Genomic DNA, 20119 nt, shown 5'->3' with positions numbered 1-20119 from the left:
AGTAGCCTTTTAGAAGACTTTGACCCTAAACCAAACTGCCTGTTAGTATGTAAATCCCGTTGCCCTTAGGGAACCTGTATCTACCCTATAAAATACCTGTGTGGAGTTTCAGTCTTTGATATATTTTTGCGGGAAGAAATATATCCATCCGGACTCCTCCTATGTCTATTTTCATAAACTTTTACTTTATAAACTATATCTTTGGCTCTGTGTATTATTATTATTCTTTTATTTCTGTTTCCTACTATTTTTTCATCCTTTGCGATGACCCCTGCCTGAGAGACCTGATCGAAGAAGAAGAAAAAACCTCTTTGCAGGGAGCGTAGCGAACTCCCCGCACCCAACAGTTTAAAGTAAAAGAACTCAAACCTAACTTCTATCACTAAAAAAGGTAATCACTGTTAACATTTTGGCATATTTATTTCTAGTATTATAGCAACTAATTAGCTTTACACAGTTAATATTATGTTGCCATAATTTCCCCTGCCCTTTTTCCTTTGCATATTAACTTAAGTATTTTCAAACTGTTTGTAAATATTTTATATTACTACTTTATTTAAGAGAATATATTGTAATTTACTCAGCCTTATTTATGTGGTTAAGTATTCAGGTCACTTCTCATTTTTCACTGTTATAAAAAAGCAGCAATGAACATCTTTGCCTGATTTTTTTTCTGTACTTTGGATTATTTCCTTAGGATAGATTTCCTAAAATTAAATGAATGAGTCAAAAGTACTTCAGGTGTGTAGTGTCACATTGTTTCCTTACTCATTTTAACAATTTTCAACTCTCACCCATTTTACTTCACTATTGTGAACACTTGATGATCTCATGTTTCAAAATAACTTTGCTGTTTTAATTTGCATATCCTTGTAGTTGGTGTGAATAGTGTGTCCTCCTTTGCTCACCAGAGTACTATTTCCTTGTTTGTGTGAATTATCTATTTGTGTCTTTTGCTCAGTTCTATGTAGGTCTTTGAATTTTTTCTTATCCATTCACATGAGCTCATTGTAGATTAATAATATTAACCTATTGCTATATTTGCAGTGAATAGGTCTTTGGTTTGGTGTTGCCTTTAAAATTGAATTTATTCAAGATAATTTTTATGTTTGTTTTTGTAACTTTACTTAAAACAATTACTTATAATTATTTCCTTTATATTGTAATATCATTATCTACTTTTAATATCCATCACTAGCCCTTTCTAGTCATTACACTTTTACTCTCAAGTTCTTAATTTTTATTCATGTCTTGGTATTCCATTGACCAGGTTTATTAGTATATCTGGGGAATAATACCATATACTTTATGCCAAACACTTTTCAAATCTTACCTCATTTACTTCTTACAAAAACCCTAGGTGGATACTGTTATTGTCTCCACCTGAATGATTCAGAAATCAAGGTTTTTGAGAGGATGAGTAACTTGTCCAAAGCCACGTAGCCGATAAGTGATGAAATTGGAATTTAAAGCCTCCTGAGCTGCCATTTCATTCTCATTTTCCCCTTGATCTTATGCCTTTGTCTTCTGTCCCCATAATTCTGTCAGTCATTTAAACCAAAATCTCTTTGTGCTATTATGGTAGATTGATTTTAATAGAGGGTAGTGACTTACACAGAGGGAGGATTCTCTAATGGAGTTTTATTTATTTTTTATTTTTTTGACACAAACAATTCTTGCTCCAGATAATGTAGTTTTAAAGATGATTCTAGAAGCTCATAAAGGAGATGGCTTGTGGCAATGGAACTTTCAAAGCACACTAATGGTAACTCGGGCAGTTAACCTGCTAGTCTGATTTCTACAAAGCTGTCTCTGTCATACTTTCAACACTTAATGTTTCAACAAGCATTTATCAAATCTTTATTTTGTGTAAGTCACGGACAGTCCTGTTAGAATATAAAAAGAAGTTCATGATCATATAAAACATTAATAATAAAGACCAAATGAGAGAGGCAGATAATGAGAAGGAGAATTGCAGAGGGGTAAAAAACTCTTCTGGCTAGAGTAGACAGGGAAATGTCCACAGAGGAGTAAAATTCATGTTTCTATCTGCATTGACTTGTCACATGACTAAGTTACTAAGTCATTTAATTATACTTAAGAGAATTTATTATCATCACCATTTCACACAAGTGGTGGCTGTTGCAGAATTGGCTAAATGATGGCAAGATAAACAGTTTCTTTGGAAATGATCATATTTACCTTGAGAATCTGGTTTTGTTTTTTTTTTTTTCAATGCAGGTATCCCTAGAAACTACCCGATGTAACACAACATGAGTTCAAATAGTCATTCCATATCCCCTGTCATTAAGACAGTCATATGTGTCTTTCATATACAAAAGTCAATTACACATAAATGGGTGAGGAGTATGTGGATGCCTTATCATTGTTAACACAACTGAGTCATTTTTCTTGATCTTTGGACTGGGAAACTATTATATTCCTCCTCAGTTGAGTACATTGAGTTCAACTGAGTGCATCAAGGTGAATTTTCAGTACTTCCTTCAGTAGGTTGAACCTTCGATTCTGACTCAGGTTGGCTAAACAGAGGAGCTAGGAAAAATAGAAGAAGTGAATTATTAGAGAGATTAGGAAAAAAAACACAAAAGAGTTACAGAAAAGGGGTAAAAATCTTAGGAGAAGGTGTAAAGCATTTTCATTTCTGTGAATTTGTTGTTAATAAATATTTATAATAAACGTTGAGTTAGGACATGGCCATTTATCTGAATATGCAACCCATAGAGCCTGTACATTTTCCACAGTCCATTTGTAGTCAAAGCTTGTTCTTTTTTTGATAAATTTTTTAAAGAGATGAGGTCTTGTTATGCTGCTCAGGCTGCCCTGGAACTCCTGGGCTCAAAGGACCCTCTGCCTCGGCCTCTCGAGTAGCTGGGACTAAAGGTATGCACCACCTCACCCAGCTAATTTTGGGTTTTTTTGTAGATGGGGTAAAGCTTGTTGATTGATAGAACACATGTAATAGATTTTCTATTTTACAGAATTTAAAAGTTCAGAAAATTCCTCATTTAAGAAATATACACATTTATTAACAATAGATTTATAGAAATTAGAAGGCAAAATATTGAAATTAATATTTATTTTGTGCACTGTTGAAGAGGCCATAAGATAAAGAAAACTAATGGGAGTAGCCAAAACATTCATGAACCTTCCTCCTCCAATATCTACTACTTCAATGCACTGGGAGAAACTCACTGTTTATGGGACTTCTATATGGCAAACACTCTTTACATTTAAGATTGAATTGTTTGGTAGATCTTGGCATATTAGTTTTGTTTGAGGTGGGTAGAAAGGTGTGTTTCAGTAAAGTAAATGTTACTTAGGAAGGCAAACAGTTTCAAAGAAAACAGGACAACTAGCTTTATAATAGTATGTATGGAATCTCTGGATCTGTTGGAAAAGCACTCTGCTAACTGCTATACAAACAAACAAACAAATAAAACACGTGATCCCTGCCACAATGACCCTAGGGTCTCTTTGGGGCAGCATACATTCTACAAATAAAATAATCTACACTTTCCTTGAAGGCAGCATATAATGTTTAAATCATAGATCACACAATTTAGCACAATGTTTGGCATATGGCAGGCACTCAGCAAATGTTTGTGAAATAAATATTGTTTGTAAAATTAACGAAACTGAAGCCTAGATTTATGGAGAAAATCTCAACAAGCACAGGTTCAAATAATTGGAAACATTTGAAGCAGTGTAGAAAATAAGAACAAGGTTCTTTTAGAACCAAAAACCTTTATATAATTTTAAACATGGTTCACACTTTGCTGGGTCAACCTCCTCATTGGTGTTCTTCATTCATTCACTTAACACTTACTTATTGAGCATTTACTATGTGCCAGCACTGTTTCTAGGTGTTGTGCACAGAATGGGACGACATTTGAATAAGACCTGGGAAAAAAATGAGGAAATGAGTGATGTTAAACAGCTCACTTAAGGACAGAGAGTTTCAGGCTGAGGCAACCAGTAAGGGCAAATGGCCTGAGGTAGGAGCTTGCTTGGATGTTTAAAGAACAGAATGAAAGGTAGTGAGGCTGGAACAGAAGTAATGAGGTAAAAAGTAATAGGAGATGAAGTCAGAGGTGAAGGAGGCCAGATCATGGAGGGATGTAAGGGTCATGGAAGGACTGTGGATATTACTCTAAGTGGGAGAAGCCATTGCATAGTTACGTGATTTTACTTGGTTTACCCTGAGGAAGACCCTGGAGGGGAGGGGATCCAGGTGGCAGAGCAAGGGAGCTGTTAGAGAGAGGTAAAGGTAGAAGCAGAGAGACCAGTTACGAAGTTTTGGTAATATTCTTGGTGACACATGCTAGGAGAAGTGGCAACAGGAGTGTGAAATTGAATTGTATTTATTCCTTTTCTTTACTATTCGTGTACTTGGCTTGCTTTTTTTCCTATGACTATTGAAAGTAAGGAAATCTTTCTATGTCTTAAAGCAGTGCTCAAAAAATGGTAAAACGTGTCCATGAATAGATGTAGCCACCTACATGTATGCTGAAGAATGCCAAGGAAGAGCAAAAATAGATTGAGGAGGGGTATTATTACTAATATAAAGCAATTGTTGAGTGTTTAGGGTGTTTCAGGCACTGTACAAGCTTTTAAAATACATCACTTAATCTTTCAACAATACTAAAAGGTATCGTTATTATCTACTCTTTACCAAAGAGATAACTGAGAGAAAAGTTAGCTAACATGTTCAAACTTACACATCATAAACAGCAGAGATGGTGCTTCAATCTAAGTTTTTCTACCTCTGAAGCCCAAATTGCCCAAATTGTTTAATGGAGCCAGATACTAAAGAAGAAAAGTCTGGTAAATTAATTGAGCTTCAAGATTTACATGTCAAAAGGCACAGAGTGAAACAAAAGAGCAAATCTCTGAGATGTACAGGAAGTTTGACCAAAAAGGAGTGAGCACGTGTATGTTGATGGCTAGGGAGACCGTATAGAGAAGTGAGGCGGTTGAAGATGGTTAGAGAGAAATAATGAATTGCATACAGGTCCTTAAAATCTAAGAGGAAACTCTCAGGTATGATATAGTCAGTGGCATGGAGCCATTGCAGGTTTTCTAAGATGGAGTCATAAGAAGAAAACAACATTGCATGGGGCTGGAAAAGGCAGCTGTGTGACTTTGGGCAAATAATGTAAACCTCAGTTTCTTTCACTATAAAATAGGCATAACAATAATAGTAAGCATTTGCTAGGGTTCTTGTGAGGATTAGATGAGTTAATCTCTTTGACTTGCTTGGGACAGTTCCTGGTACATGACCAGTGCTAAATAAATGTTAGTCATTATTGCTATTATATTTTATCATCATATTATTATTCTCATAGGTATGTATAGAACAGATTGTAACAGAGAAGCAAATCTTTAGTGTTGGGAGACTACAGACAAGTTGGAGAAATGACTACATAAAGGGTGGGGGACAGGAAGGTGCAGATTGTGGGGAAGCACACTTCAAAAAGGAAAAATAGCTGCTTGCATCAAGTGGTATGAGTGCTGACTTGGAGTGCTAGTTGGGTTTCATAGGAAATTAATGAGGCTCAAGGAGAAACAGCCAAGTTCAGCGTGGTGGGAGTGGTAGGCAATAATGCAAGACAGGTGTCTTTAAACAAGTCAAGGACTGTGACTTGGAAGTGGCAATAGCTACTTTGTTTTAGGCCCATCATATTTTGTATTCATATTTTCATGTGAGTGGAACAAAGAAACTCATAATAATATAATAGAATGTTTGGGTCTTACTAAAACATCTCTAGGCTATTCTGACCCTTAATTTACATATGTGAAGATAGAGATCTTCACTTGAGCTCAAGACTATAGAAAGAGTATAATCAGCATAATAGTATTATATAATACCTTTTTATATCCTGCAATGTTTTAGGGAGGAGTTAAGGCCATTTACAAGGATGCATAAAATATTAGATCACGCAAACTAAGGTGAGATAGAAAAACAAAGTCAAATGAAAATGGAACCAGAGATCAGATGCATGGATAAGATTAAAAATGTATGTGATGAAGATAAAAGTTTATACATTTGCCCTTGGTGGACCACAGGGTTGGTGCTAAGACATTAAGCAGTGAACCAACGTTGTACACATGTGTATCCAATTAGAACACAGAGAAAAATTAGTGGACTGTTGAAAAGTCTAATTAACAATCTGTATAGAACTAAAATCTTGATTGTGTGTCCAACAAAAAATAAATGAAGGTAAGGAAAATTTGGAGTAAAGAATGGAAAGAATATTATGACTTTGAAGTATGAGATATTTAAAGAAAGGAGAAATAGCCTTATATCATGCAGTGAAAAGTAAAGGGATTTTCTCTTTCTAAATTTTCACAGCAAGCTGAGAGGCAATATGTGTAAGTCAGAGAATGCAGTCTACAGGTTACTGAAACAGTTATTTCCCCTATGCTTATAAGAAGAAAACTTCTGATGTGTTAGCACTGCTTTACAAATTTGAATTGTGAAGACTGCATTTACTTTTAGCCATTTGAAAAATATAATGGGCAAGAAAAAATATTAAATAATTGTAGTATATATGAAAAGAAATTACAACTAAAGGAATATGCTAAAACATGCCATGTTTGCTTTAATGATCGAATTAAACTGTAAGGATTTTGAAATCCCTTGAGAAAAACATGGGCACTAAGCTGATGTCTAAAAGTTTAAAATGTTACACAGTTTAAAATACTAGTCTGGTGCAGTAGTTCACACCTGTAGTCTCAGCTACTGGAGAGGCTGAGGTGGGAGGATGGCCTTGAGCCCAGGAACTGGAGGCTGTGGCGAGCTTTAATCACACCACTGCACTCCAGCCTGGGCAAAAAAGCAAGACCCACCATCTATAAATAAATAAATAAATAAATAACCATTTCTACCCTGAAATCCTGGGTCTATACATTCAAAAATCTTCCTATTTCTTTCCATTTATCATCAAATAAAGATGAATAGATATACCTCAGAAACTGTTAAACATACTAAATAAAGACTCTTGCAGAAAAATTTCTCCTGGTCTTTTTAAAGGTGCTGATAGGAAGAAAAATTTACAGAATGGTCGAGGTTGGAGGTTATTTTATTAATTGTATTAAATGCGATGCCAGAGAAAAGCTTCCCTTAACTATTCTAAACCCAGCAATCCAATTGTACATCTACACACACACACACACTTACACAGATACGGACACTTGTGAAGACATGTAGAGGAACGTTTCTATCAGTGCACATGTCCCTGATGATTCAGCTGATGTGCGTTTCCTTACTTGCCCTTTGCAGACGGGCAATGTAAGCCTGGACGTTCCTCTTGAAAATCCAACTGTTTCGCAACTTGCAGGGCAATCACCCTTCGATGAAGCCGGTCTGGGGGCAATGGTGTGGGCAGGCTGATTGGCGGGGCAGGGCAGCGCCAGGGTGTGGGCTGCGGCGCACCTCGCTTCATCTGTTTGTGACAGGAAGCCTGGGCGCATTCGAGCGGCAGCTCCTCCAAGCTCCCGGACGCTGAGGCCGCTGTTCGCATCCGTCAAGTCTTCCCCCGAAAGTCTAAATTCTCTTTTTCCAAAACCCACGCCTCTGTGGAGGTTCCGAGGTAAAGTCCAACGGCAGGGGCACGCGAAGCTGGGAACGAGACGGGGCGGCTCCCAAGAAGGGTCGGGCTAGCCAATTTCCCGAGCTTGGTCCCTACGGGAGAGGGGCTTCAGGGGAGGGTGGGAGGCGCGGTGGAGAGCGTGGAAGTCTCCGCAAGTTCACGGGGACACAGCGGAGTGAGACCTAGAGTTACTAGGGGAGCATCCCCCAACCATAGTTTCCAGCGCTGGCCAAGTGCGTGGAATCACGCCGGCGGGAGCGCGCAGAGCCGGCGCAGTGCGGGGACCCGACTCTGAGCCCGCGGGCGGGTGAGGGGACGCAGCGCGGTCCGCGGCGAGGAGGACGCGGAGGCCCAGCCGGGCCGAGCGCAGAACGCGCCGCCGCCCCTGCAGCCCTGCCCGCGCGGAGAGGTTGGAGGCCCTGCTCGCAGGAATGACCTGCATGCGGGCGAGCGCTCCGCCTTAGTGCCCTCCGGGTTCGCAGGAGAAGTAGAGGTCGCTCTCACCTCTGGCTCCTGCAGGTCCTGCCTTCCGCTAATGGGCTGCGATTTCTCTTCAGGTCGCGATGGATCTTGAAGGGGACGGCAAAGGAAGATCGGGGAAAAAATACATCTTGGAGCCGGACAAAAAAAGGTGGACCGTTTGTTTCACTTTCATAGTTTACGTAGCTGACAGATTTGGGCAATTTGTTTCCAGTCTCCAGCTGCCTTTGGAAGCAGTTCCCTTGGGTAGAGCGGAAGTTCTTTGGCTGAGTGCAGGGAATGCATTCTCCCCCGGACTTTATTTTTTGAGGGGGAGAAGTTTGGTTTTTCTCTTCTTTTATTGATAAATAATATTTTATATATTTATGAAATGGGGTATATGTGCTTTTTACATGCATAATGATAAAGTCAGGGTATTTGGGGTATCCATCATCTTGAGTATTTATCATTTCCACGTGTTGGTAACATTTCCAGTCCTCTCAGGCCCGAACCCATATGCTGCCTGTGCTCTGCTCTGCAGTCTAGTGTCTTGCTGCTGGTGAACAGCTACGTAAACATCGCATGTTTGCGGTTTGGCAGATGAGTCAGAAGACCCAAACCACATTTAGGTTGTTTCGTTTTAACTGGCAATGAATATCTACATATACAACTGGTAACATAAACTACATACAGAAAATAATTACTTTAAGTAAATTTTGATCACAGTGCTCTGCCTATACAGGAAATTTTAAACTTAATAGGTTCATTGTTAGTAGTTAATTGTAATGTAAATTGTAAGATAAATTTGTAAATATATTAGTATTATTAGAAACCAAGTTTTTCAGTGTAAGAGGAAAAAATGCAAATGTGGAAATCAAATAAGTTTTTAAAAAATAAGGTCAAATTTTAATTAGAAACTTCAATATGAACTCATGTTTTTTTTTAAATAGTTCATTTTCAGTCCTCTGAAAGGGGCAGTAGCAATGAGCACTCAGTGCGAGATCTTGGTTTCTAAATACCATTCCTCCCTAAAAGGAATAATCACCTTATAGAAAAATAGCTAATGTAAGCCAGGTCTGGGGCAAGGAAAATACAAAGTGAGCCTGAGCTATCCTGTAGTTCCTGAATACAAGAAAGTAGAATTTAATGGAATAGTCAAAAATACACAGGAGCTGACTTGAAGGGGCCTCCACTGACCAAGTGTGGGACAACTTAAGCATCAAAGAAAATAATAACTGTGATTGATTTTAAGATACTGAATACAATTGATGAATCCTTAATATTCTGAGTGGAGAGAAACTGAAAGAGTGTGAAGTAAAGAAAATAAAGGAATGTTCTTTACCAGAAAATGTTAGCTATCATTTTGGATCCTATACTGTTATAGTTAATTCAAGCAGAGATCATCAGAGGATCCTCAATCATTCAGAGAAAAGTTGTATCTAAAAATTATCTCCAAAATTCTTGCTAATTGGAAAAAGGAAAATGTACTTTTCTAATGAGAAATTTTGCAGTTAGCACCTTAACCAAGAAATCAGACGAGGTATCAATCATGGTGGGATAGACTGTGTTAAGTGACTCATCATGCAATAGAATTTGAGTATACAACATCACCTGGGAAGTGTACTTGCAAAAATGTTTCATCTGAACTCAACCGAGCTTCTAGACTGGTGCTGCCCAGTAGGAAAATAATGTGAGCCACATTTTTAATTTTAAATTTTCTAGTAGCAACATTAAAAAATAAAAAGATACATGAAATTAACTTTGAAAATATATTTTATGGAACCCATTATATCCTAAATACTATAATTTCTACGTGAAGTCAAAATTATTGAGATAGTTTACATTCTCTTTTTTATACTAAGTCCTTCAGTCTGATGTATATTTTACATTTACTGGCCCTCTCAATTTGTACTAAATATCCAAGATGTGGGACATTTTACAAGACAACTGTTCTTATCACTTTAAAAAAGTCAATGTCCAGGAAAAAAAAACAAGAGGATTTCTAGATTATGAGAGACTAGAGAGATATAACCATCAAATGTAATGTGTCAACCTTGACTATATCAGAGTTCAAAATAGAAAAAACCTATAGAAAATATTCTTGGGAAATTTGAATGTAGACTGGATATTAGATGATACCAACATTGCTATTAATTTTCTTAGATATGATAATGGTAAAAGAAGGGGTGATTGCCATATTTCAACTTACTTTTAAATAGTTTCAGCAAAATATTAACAATGATAATATATACTGTCTTATATAGACAAAGAAAATACAGTCAAAATGCTAACAATCGTTGAATCTATGTGAATTATATGGGTAGTCATATTATTCTCTTGATTTTTCTGTTTATGTCAAAATTTTCATAATAAATTTCCATATAAATAATGAAAAAGACTCCATAGAGTAGAAGAAGGTAGATATTCCACTTTTGTTTCTAACTTTTTATTTTTTTAAGTTGGTAGCTTAAAGAGCTACGTTCCTATGACACAAATACTTAGGTATATTTGAATAAGAAACATTGAGGGTATGTAAAGGGAAAAGGTAAGGAAAATTGTTTGATCCTGCATGTATCTTCATTTTGTTATTGGTTCTATTATGGCCTACAGGCGTTTTTCAAATTAGAGATTATATTTTAGATTAGTAGTTTTTATTAAATTGTGCTTATTGTCATTGACTTTATCTTAACTATACATTTTAACATGGGATTTTAAAGAAGCATATACATAGCTTTGATAATAGATAATGCTGGAATAATAGTACTATTTGGAATATGTGTATTTGCAGATTCTTTTTTAAAATGATTGTTTGATGAATGACTTGCTTTTTTGTAAGTACTGTGTCTTGTGCTGATGGAGATAAATAAGTAATCTAGTAGGGGTGAAGAGCGTATGAAGGTGCTTTTCTATGGGACGCAGTATCTCAGAAGTCTGAGGTCACCCCTTATAGGTTGATGGTCAGGGAACAGTTGGCATTTAAATCTTGGCTTTGTTCCAGCTGTGGGACCTTGGACAAGTTAGTTAACTCTGCGGTCTCATGCAGTTTTCTCATATCTACAAATAGGACAAAAATAAAAGTCTTCCTCATAGAGTTGTTTGTGAATCATGTGTGGAATGTACTTGCTAAGCTAGTACCTGGAACGTTACAAGTTCTCCAGAGTAGTGGCAGTTTTAGAGAATGAAAAAATAAAAAACTTAGAACTAAAACTCAAATTATTTATGGCTATTTTTCTCCTTTCATGCTGGTTCCAGGGAAACTGAAACCATGACTTTACTGGAAATAGGGTGGGCCCAAACCTGAAGAGTTATGTTTGTGTATTTTTATGTGTTTTTATGCCTGTCTAACATCACTCCAAAGCCTAATATGGGTAAACTGTGGATTTTCTTCTTCAGAAGTTTCTTCACCTCTTTTGACCTCACATAGTGTAAAGAATGAAGACAAAGATGAATTAACCTTTTGAACTTAAAAATCTGTGCAAAAACAATGTGATTCTTTTCTAAAATAGTCTTTTATATACACAAAAGTATAGATGAAGCTGATTTATTATGATTGGTTTGCATTCACATCCTAGGTGGTGGTTACATAGAGTGGAAAATGGGTTACAGAGTTGGATTCATTTGAATCTGGGCTCAAAATAATAGTTGACATTCTTACGCCTGAGGAAAGCTTTTTGACAGTGTACAGAACATCTTTTTGGGCTATAGCCATTCTAGATTGTATTTATGTCAGAATGTCCATTTAAAGCTCCAAATACTTTTTTTAGAATTAGATTTGCTCATAGAGAGTAATTTAATTACTTTTTTCCTTAGGCTAGTTATGTCCAGCATCTGATTGTCACCACTCTTCATTAGTAAAGGGAGTGATTAAGAATAATATCTAGGTAGTGGGTAGGTAGAATATCTATTGCTAGAATTACTTATGATATTAAGGGAATTAATTCTGGAGAGCATGAATGATTTTCCAATAAGAATAAAAACAAGGAACTCATTTTCAGGATAGATATTTTTCTAATTGCGAAAGGGATGCCTGTGTGTATTTATCATAGAAAATTAAGAAATATCAAAGGCACAAAGAAGAAAATGTTTTTATCGAGATCTCAACACCCAGTGACAACTACATATATAGATTTCTAAGATATATATAAACATTTATATTTAAGCTTCATGCATAGGATCATACTATTAATCTGTTTTTTACTGAATAATATAGACATGTTTCTTTGTCCTTGTTATTAAATAAAGCTCTATATTGGTAATTTAAAACATTGTGTAATTTTTAAAGTTTTATGTAATTCTATTTCTAGGTTTTCCAGTAAAAAAGATAAGAAGGAAAAGAAACCAACTGTCAGTGTATTTGCAATGGTGAGTTTTGAAATCATTCACTATCAAAATACTTTGAAAATTTGACTTCTCTTTATACAGAAACGAGTGATTTCATCTGGTATAATATTTTATTAGTATGTTAGTGAAGAGGCAAAATGAATTGGTTTAATTTAGTTTATTTTCAGGGGGGATGCTGATCTTCACTTGCCATGTGAATTAATCATCAGCAGCCACCCTTCCTAGTCTAGATTTCAATATTCTTCTAGTTAGTTATGTTGCCAGTGATCTGTAACCAACACAAGCATTTCTCCCAATGGCGGTCTTTGCCATCTGGATAGAGGAAAGCAGCCACCTGGAGTGGTATCTTTAATGGCTCTGAAATCCTGGCAGGTTTGAGGTCAAAGTCTCAGGCATCCATAATAATAGAAGGTAACAATGGATTATTTATTGCTATGGTTTGGCCTATGCTACATACCATTATTCTTCTGTGCTGAACAGCTGAAAATCTAGAATTTGAAAACCTTAATCTAACTCTATTTCATTTTCTGGTGTAACCACGGTGGTCTTTTACTCATACTTGGAATGAGACAGGAATTTTATAGGTGTGGCTGGTTGATGATCTTTATCTATCTGGATTCTTGTTTTCTTTTTCCTAATAGTGCAAATTTAGGTGACCTGTTCCAGAGATTAGAACCCGGAAGACTACCAAACCAATTAAGTTTTGTAGCACAGAATTTCTCATTTAGTCATAACACACCAGACTTTCTTTTTAAGGGGAGGGAGTGGATAGACTGTCTTGTAAAATGAATTTTAGTAAATTGAATATAAAAATAGGGGAAAAAACAGTCAAATGATGTTTACACCAAGGACTCTATGGTTTGCCTTACACGAGCTTCATCTTCCTGTGCCATGACTGCTCTCGGCCATGGCTCCTTCTTTTGTTCTATCTCCATTCTCTTTGGAACTTTTGGGAGATGAAACAATATACTTCAGTCACTCTCAGATTATTTGAGTAACCAAGTGACAGTTTTTGTTTGTTTTAGATTTCGTTTTTACATTTCCATACATTCTTGTATGGAAAGAAGCTTTTATGTAAAAGTTGGATATTCCCAAGATTTCAGTTATGTCATTTTGACACCAAAACATTTCTGTCTTTTGTAGTTTAGTTTTTACTATTTGTAGTCTATATCTTTTAAAAACTTAGGAGTCTTATATTTTAGAAAATTTAACAGACCTATTATATAGAGGTAATATTATCATTACTCGATTCATTTCAAACCGCAAAAGAATAAAAATTTGGTGTTTGAATGTGGGGTAATAACCAACACACATACAGGGCTATTTGCCAGGCATTGTTCTAAGTACTTTGTATATGATCTCATTTAATCCTAATAAATCCTTTTGAGACAGATACTATTATTATTCCAATTTTACAGATGAAGAAACTGAGGCCAGACGTATTTACTTGCCCAGGGATACACTGTGGAGCCAGGGTAGAGGGACTTTGTTTTAAGCCTGTTGATGAAATGCTGTACTGCTTAGATTTTCCTCATATCTTCTTCCTGAAGAGTTGACATAGAAAATGGTGAACCTAATTTGTATATAAAACTTATAAACAAGGACATAATTTAACAGTAAAATGCTGTTTAACGATAAAATGCTGATGTTATTGACATTGCTTATTAATAAAAGGGCACACCTAATTTTCCCAGCAACCAGTTGTGACAAGGCGTGTGGAATGCTATCAGAGAAGCTCATTAGAGACTCAGTGCCTAGGGTTTTTACTGGGGGCTGATCATGTAGGCACCCTCTCTGCCCAGCATACACTGAAACTCCAGATTCACAGAAGGAAGGCAGATATTCAGCATAAACACCATATTGTTTATACAAATAGTTTGGCCACATTTATGAGCTAGAGTAGTGGTAACCCTACGAAAATCCAAGTTCCACATACCAGCCACGGGCCACCGTTGTATGCAGGCTTTTCTAAACACAGCACCCTCAGAGCAGCTATGGTAAATCTTTTCTGCACACAATGTCTGTTAACATATTTCTCCTATGAGACTTTTTGTCAGTCTGGAGAAAGTGATGGAAGTGGTAAGATAGATTCAAATTTTCTACTAGGCTTTATTTTATTTATCCCAGGCCTTGATTCAACATTTACAGAAACACAAAAGTAGAATAAAATCTAAAGCAAGTGAGGAAATGGGACAAATGGAAATAAGGGGAAGAAAAATAAAAGTTGGGCTGCAATTCCCACACAAAACGAACTCTGTAGAAGATTATACACTCTTGCCAGAATTGTGCTGCAGGTTCAATTCTGAGATTTCTACTTTACGTATCTTATTGAAACATTGATTTTTTTTTCTAAATGGATAATAGCTGGCAATGTTAAGTGCTTCCTCTGTATTAAGCGTTTGTTAAGGACTCCATGTGTGTTATTTGACTTAATCTTCACAGTAACCTTTTGATACAGGAACTTGTATTATCCTTATGTTCCAAATGAAGAAACTCACTGAGAAGTTAAATAATGCATCTGGAGTCACAGGGTCCAATAGCTAGTAAGAGGGGGAGGCCCAGATTTTGCCCAGACATGCCTATTTGTTTTCACAACTGTAATTGTTTATGATAGTTTATGATTTGTTAAACACTTATCTGCCTGGAATTGAAGAGTTCTTTTTTTTGTTTTGTTATCTTCTGATTTTCTGCCACCTGCTCATTGAAGACTTTACCACCTGGCTCAGTATCTCCCTTTCCAGGGTAGGCGCTCTTGCTGGCTTGGGTGACCTTATGGTTCTGTGGGTCACGATTCCTCGACCTTCACAGCTGCAGTGATCTTCAAAATCTGCCTGTATCTGGACCTGTTCCTGCTCTTCGTTTCTGGTTACAACAGAGTTTTTTAGTTCTTAAAACTAATCACTCACTTTTACTTTGGCTCCCATCTCCTCTGCCTTCTCAAGGACCTGACATTATTGTTGTTTTTCTTCAGTATCTTCAATCTCTCCCCTTCATCTGGGTCTGTCTCATTAACCTTGATACATCAAGGCTCTTTGATCTTACGAATGCCCTTGGAGCTGTCCCCCCGCTGGCTCCCTTAACCCACACAAGTTACCTTCACTTTCTGTCTTACTTTTACCTTCCAGTCGGTTCTCAACATATTGTAGTTTGGCTCCTGTCCCCACCACTCACTAAATTCAGTGGACGTTTTAGAATTCCATTTTGACCTCTCACAGCACTTGACACTGCCCACCATTTTCTTTCTTTTGTTTGCATCTGTAATGTCACAGTCTGCTTGTTTTCCTTCCAGCTCTTTGTCTTTTTCTTGTGTCGCCAAGAGTTAGGGATGCTATTGGCATTCCTCTAGTTCCACAAAGCCACTTCCAAATTATTTTTTGATGCTTGTGCAAACTCATTTGTCATTTGAGCTTCACTCTGCTTAACTGTACTATCTCCTCTCCATTTTCAGGGGTATGTGCTTTCTAATTACTCCTCCTTCCTCGGGGACTCTGGCATTGCTTCTACTTCATCCACCTATGCTCCCACTAGTCTTCTGAGTATTTTGGTAATCTTATGAATGTTAATAACTCCTAGGTTCAGCATTCTCTGAAATCTTCAGTTCTAACAACGCTGCCCCATACTGTGCATTAGTAAATTAGACCTGTGGGCAGAACCTTGGGCTTATCGTCTGGTTGGGCTTTCATCTGCAAAGGTGTAAACTCAAACGTATCAGTCTTTGACTGTAACTTCCAATTCCTTTCAACTTTGCCCTTCCTCTTTATTATCCCCATTTTAACATTGTGCAGTCATTCCCTATTGCTACTGTAGGAAAATACCACCAATTTAGTAGCTTAAAACAATGCAAATTTGTTACCTGACATCTGGATTCAGATGTTTTACCAGGCTAAAATCAAGGTATTGGCAGGATTGCATTTCTTCTGGAGGCTCTAGAGGAGAATCTGTTTCCTCCCTTTTTCAGCTTCCAGAAAACACTTACATTCCTGGACTCATAGGCCTTTCCTTGCATTATTCCACCTCTTACATCAGCCATCACACCTCCTGCTGCTGACTCTGAGCCCCTGCTTCCCTCTTTTAAGCACCCTTGTGATTACATTGGGCCTGTCAGGATAATCTGGGATAATGTCCCCATCTCCAGAGCCTTAAAACAAACAAAGTCCCTTTTACCATGTAAGGCAGTACATTCACAGGTTCCTGGGATCAGGATATGGATGTGTTTGGGGGACCCTTATTCTGCCTACCACACCTGGTCAGACTTTCTCAATTGCTCTCTTTTCTCCTAGTATCCCTCCTTCATTTTTGCTCTTCTGAAAGTTTTCCCATACAGAGCAGCCACGTCATTATCACATCAGTTTCTACCTTAAAAACATTGAAAGCCTTTCTCTTCCACTAACCTAGAAGTCTGGCATAAAGCCCAAACTCCTTCCACTTCCTGTGACTACAAAAGGCCCTGCATGCGTGACCTTCCTCTCCTCTCTGACTTCACCGCAGACAAATCTCCTTCCTCTCTCTTGCCGCAGTGCATTCTGTTTTCCCTTGAGACTCATCGTGCTGATTGTCACCGAAGGGCCTTGGCCTTTGCTCTTCCTGCCTGACATGCTCTGTCCCCAGACCATCACGTGATGAACTGTATCTTTCCTGTGAGTGAGGTCTCATCTTGGATGTTACCTTCTCAGAAAGACATTTTCTGACCAGCCATCGAAACCAGCTGCCCCTGCCTGTCACTGTGGCATATTACCCTGTGTGATATTTCTTCTGAATACTTACCACTGTCTGATTTCTTGTTCGTATATTTGTCTTTTCTCTGAATGTAATCTCCATGGGAGCAGGAGTTTATGTATATTTTGTTCACTACTGTATCCCAAATGCATAGAACAGTGGTGGAACTTTAATAGGTACCTAGATATTGAATAACTATTGCATACATCTATTTCCTCTTTTACTGTATGCACTAGAATGTAAGCTTTATGAGGACAGGTAGCTTGTCTTATTCATTGTTGTTATCAGTACCTGGAACCACGTGACCTTTATTGGGTGTGTAATAAATATTGAATATTGAATAAATTTTGAATGGTGAATGAATGAATGAATGAATTCACTGATTTCTCTCTCCACCTCAGGCACCATGGTAAGGTCACATTTGTATCAAGCCTGCTGAATATTACCTAAACCTCTTTCCTGCCAGCACCTTCTACTTCTTTGCCCTGGGAAGCCCAACCCTTGGCTTGTAGCACTGATCAACCTTCCTTTCATGTGGTTCTGTTTCATCTTGTCTCCCTATCTGACCATTTTCTATTTCGTTTTTTTTTTTTAAAAGGGTTCCACTTATAATTAGTTTATACCTTTGTCTTACATTTCTCTTGGAGTGTTACAATTTTTTTGCCCACCTGGTCCTTGACTGTAAGACCCTGAAAAGTCTTATTAATTATATTTCCAAGACCAATAACAATGCCTGTTTATACTGTATATTTTTATATCATATGCTTAACAAAAGTTTCTTGTATTAAGTCTCATTTTTATTGTAACTATGTAAGGTTTTCTGTACGTATAAATATTTTCCTCATTTTGTAAATGTAGAAACTGAGGCTCAAGGCTATTAAGAGATTTCCCCCCATCCCCAAAGTCTCCTTCCTAATGAACTAGAGAGCTAGTGCATTTGACTGAGGCTTTTGTCCTACTTAGCATTGTGTTACCACTTTCCTCAAATCTTCTCACCTCCTTCTCTCCAGAAATCAGTCTTGCTTCATGTCACAAAGAAATATGAGTTTCTGAACTCTGTCAGCTTTGTCTTTATTCCTGGAAGATTACTTGTATTTGTACTCTTATCTTGTTCCTTTTGGTCTGAAATGAAGAGATATACTTTTGCCTCTTCTCTTTACCAAATTTTTTAAAAACAATTTTTAAATATTTATTTATTTAGAGATGAGTATATCGCTATGTTGCCCACGCTGGAGTTGAACTCCTGGGTTCAGGTCATCCTCCTGCCGCAGCCTCCTGACTAGCTGGTACTACAGGTGCATGCCACAGCACCTAGCTCTTTACCAAGTTTTATTGTGAAAAATTTTAAACATTTAAAAAAGGTATAGAACAGTAAACTTCATACTTGTATACCTATCGTCTATTTGATTACTTCCATGTTCTTCCATGCTTTGCATTTCTTTTTTCTCTTTTTTTTTATTTCATAATATTACAGGGGTACAAATGTTTTGGTTACCTGAATTGCTTTTGTACAGCTTGAGTCAGAGTTATAACTGTGCCCATCACCCAGATAGACCTGTTAGGTATGATTTCACACATCTCCTTCCCCATCCCACCTGCTTGATTTTTGCTAAGTTTTACTAACATCTGTGCACCTGAGGGCTGATCGGTTAGTTCCAATTTAATAGTACGTGTGGTGTTTGTTTTTCCATTCTTGCGATACTCGACTTAAAAGAATGCTTTCCAGTTCCATCCAAATTGTTGCAAAAAGCCTGAATTCATTTTTTAATGGCTGAGTAGTATCCCATAGTAAACATATACCACATTTTATTAATCCACTCATGTATTGATGGGCACTTGGGTTGATTCCACAGCTTTGCGTTTGTGAATTGTGTGGCAATAAACGTTTGAGTGCAAGTGTATTTTTGATACAGTGACTTTTTTTCTTTGGGTAAATACCCAGTAGTGGGATTGCTGGATCAAATGGTAGGTCTACTTTTAGTTCTTTGAGGAATCTCCATACTGTTTTCCATAGAGGTTTTACTAGTTTGCAGTCCCACCAACAGTGTATAAGTGTTCTTTTCTTGCTGCATCCACGCCAGCATCTATTGTTTTGGGACTTTTTGATAAAAGCCATCCTCACTGGGGTTAGGTGATATCTCACTGTGGTTTTGATTTGCATTTCCCTGATTAGTGATGTTGAGCATTTTTTCATATGGTTATTGTATATATATATTTTTAGACAGCTTTTGTTCATGTCTTTTTCCCACTTTTAATGGGGTTGTTTGATTTTTTTTCTTCCTCATTTTCTTGAGTTCTTATATACTGAAAATTAGGTGTAAAAGTTCCATTTTTTGGTAAGAAAATTTCATAGGGGATGCTGTATTTCATCACATCTGGAAACATCAAATGTCAGGGTATTCTAATTTTTTATGAAGCTAACTTTGATCACTCGATTAAGGTGATGACAGATTGGATCCCTCCATTGTACAGATAACTCTGCCCTCTTACAATTATGAAGGAATCTTGGGGCATCTTGGGAATATCTTGTTTCACATAATACTTATAGCATTAACTGATGATCCCCTGCTTCATGATCTTGAAATAATTGTTTTATTATTGTCTTGGACATTGCTTCATCTCCATTTTCTTCCAGAATGACCTTTGGCTGTCTTTTATGTCTATTCTGTACACTATGCTATCAAAGCATACAGAGTACATATTGCATAAACTGGTATTTCCACCAGTTGTCTCTTTGACTGATTTACCTATCAACATAAGACTTTGGCCGGGCGCGGTGGCTCACGCCTGTAATCCTAGCACTCTGGGAGGCCGAGGCGGGTGGATCGCTCGAGGTCAGGAGTTCGAGACCAGCCTCAGCAAGAGCGAGACCCCGTCTCTACTAAAAATAGAAAGAAAATATCTGGCCAACTAAAATGTATATATAGAAAAAAAATTAGCTGGGGTGGCGCATGCCTGTAGTCCCAGCTACTGGGGAGGCTGAGGTGGTA

At 37.4% G+C, this 20119-nt stretch overlaps 1 protein-coding gene across 2 annotated transcripts in view; it reads left to right on the top strand.

Moving 5' to 3' along the window:
• The first annotated feature begins 7485 nt into the window (after positions 1-7485).
• The window catches only part of ABCB1 (ATP binding cassette subfamily B member 1), an 88421-nt gene continuing 75787 nt past the window's right edge, over positions 7486-20119 (top strand). The window contains exons 1-3 of one of the 2 annotated variants that reach the window (XM_045565471.1): positions 7486-7613; positions 8171-8244; positions 12377-12434. In XM_045565471.1, coding sequence (XP_045421427.1) covers positions 8177-8244; positions 12377-12434 — 126 coding nt within the window. In that variant the 5' untranslated portion in view covers positions 7486-7613; positions 8171-8176. Of the gene's footprint in view, positions 7614-8124; positions 8245-12376; positions 12435-20119 lie in introns of those variants that run through there. The other variant, XM_045565472.1, reaches the window with a different exon arrangement.

Source organism: Lemur catta, chromosome 11 (assembly GCF_020740605.2).
Source record: "Lemur catta isolate mLemCat1 chromosome 11, mLemCat1.pri, whole genome shotgun sequence".
NCBI lineage: Eukaryota > Metazoa > Chordata > Mammalia > Primates > Lemuridae > Lemur > Lemur catta.
This window is presented reverse-complemented; position numbering and strand designations above follow the sequence as displayed.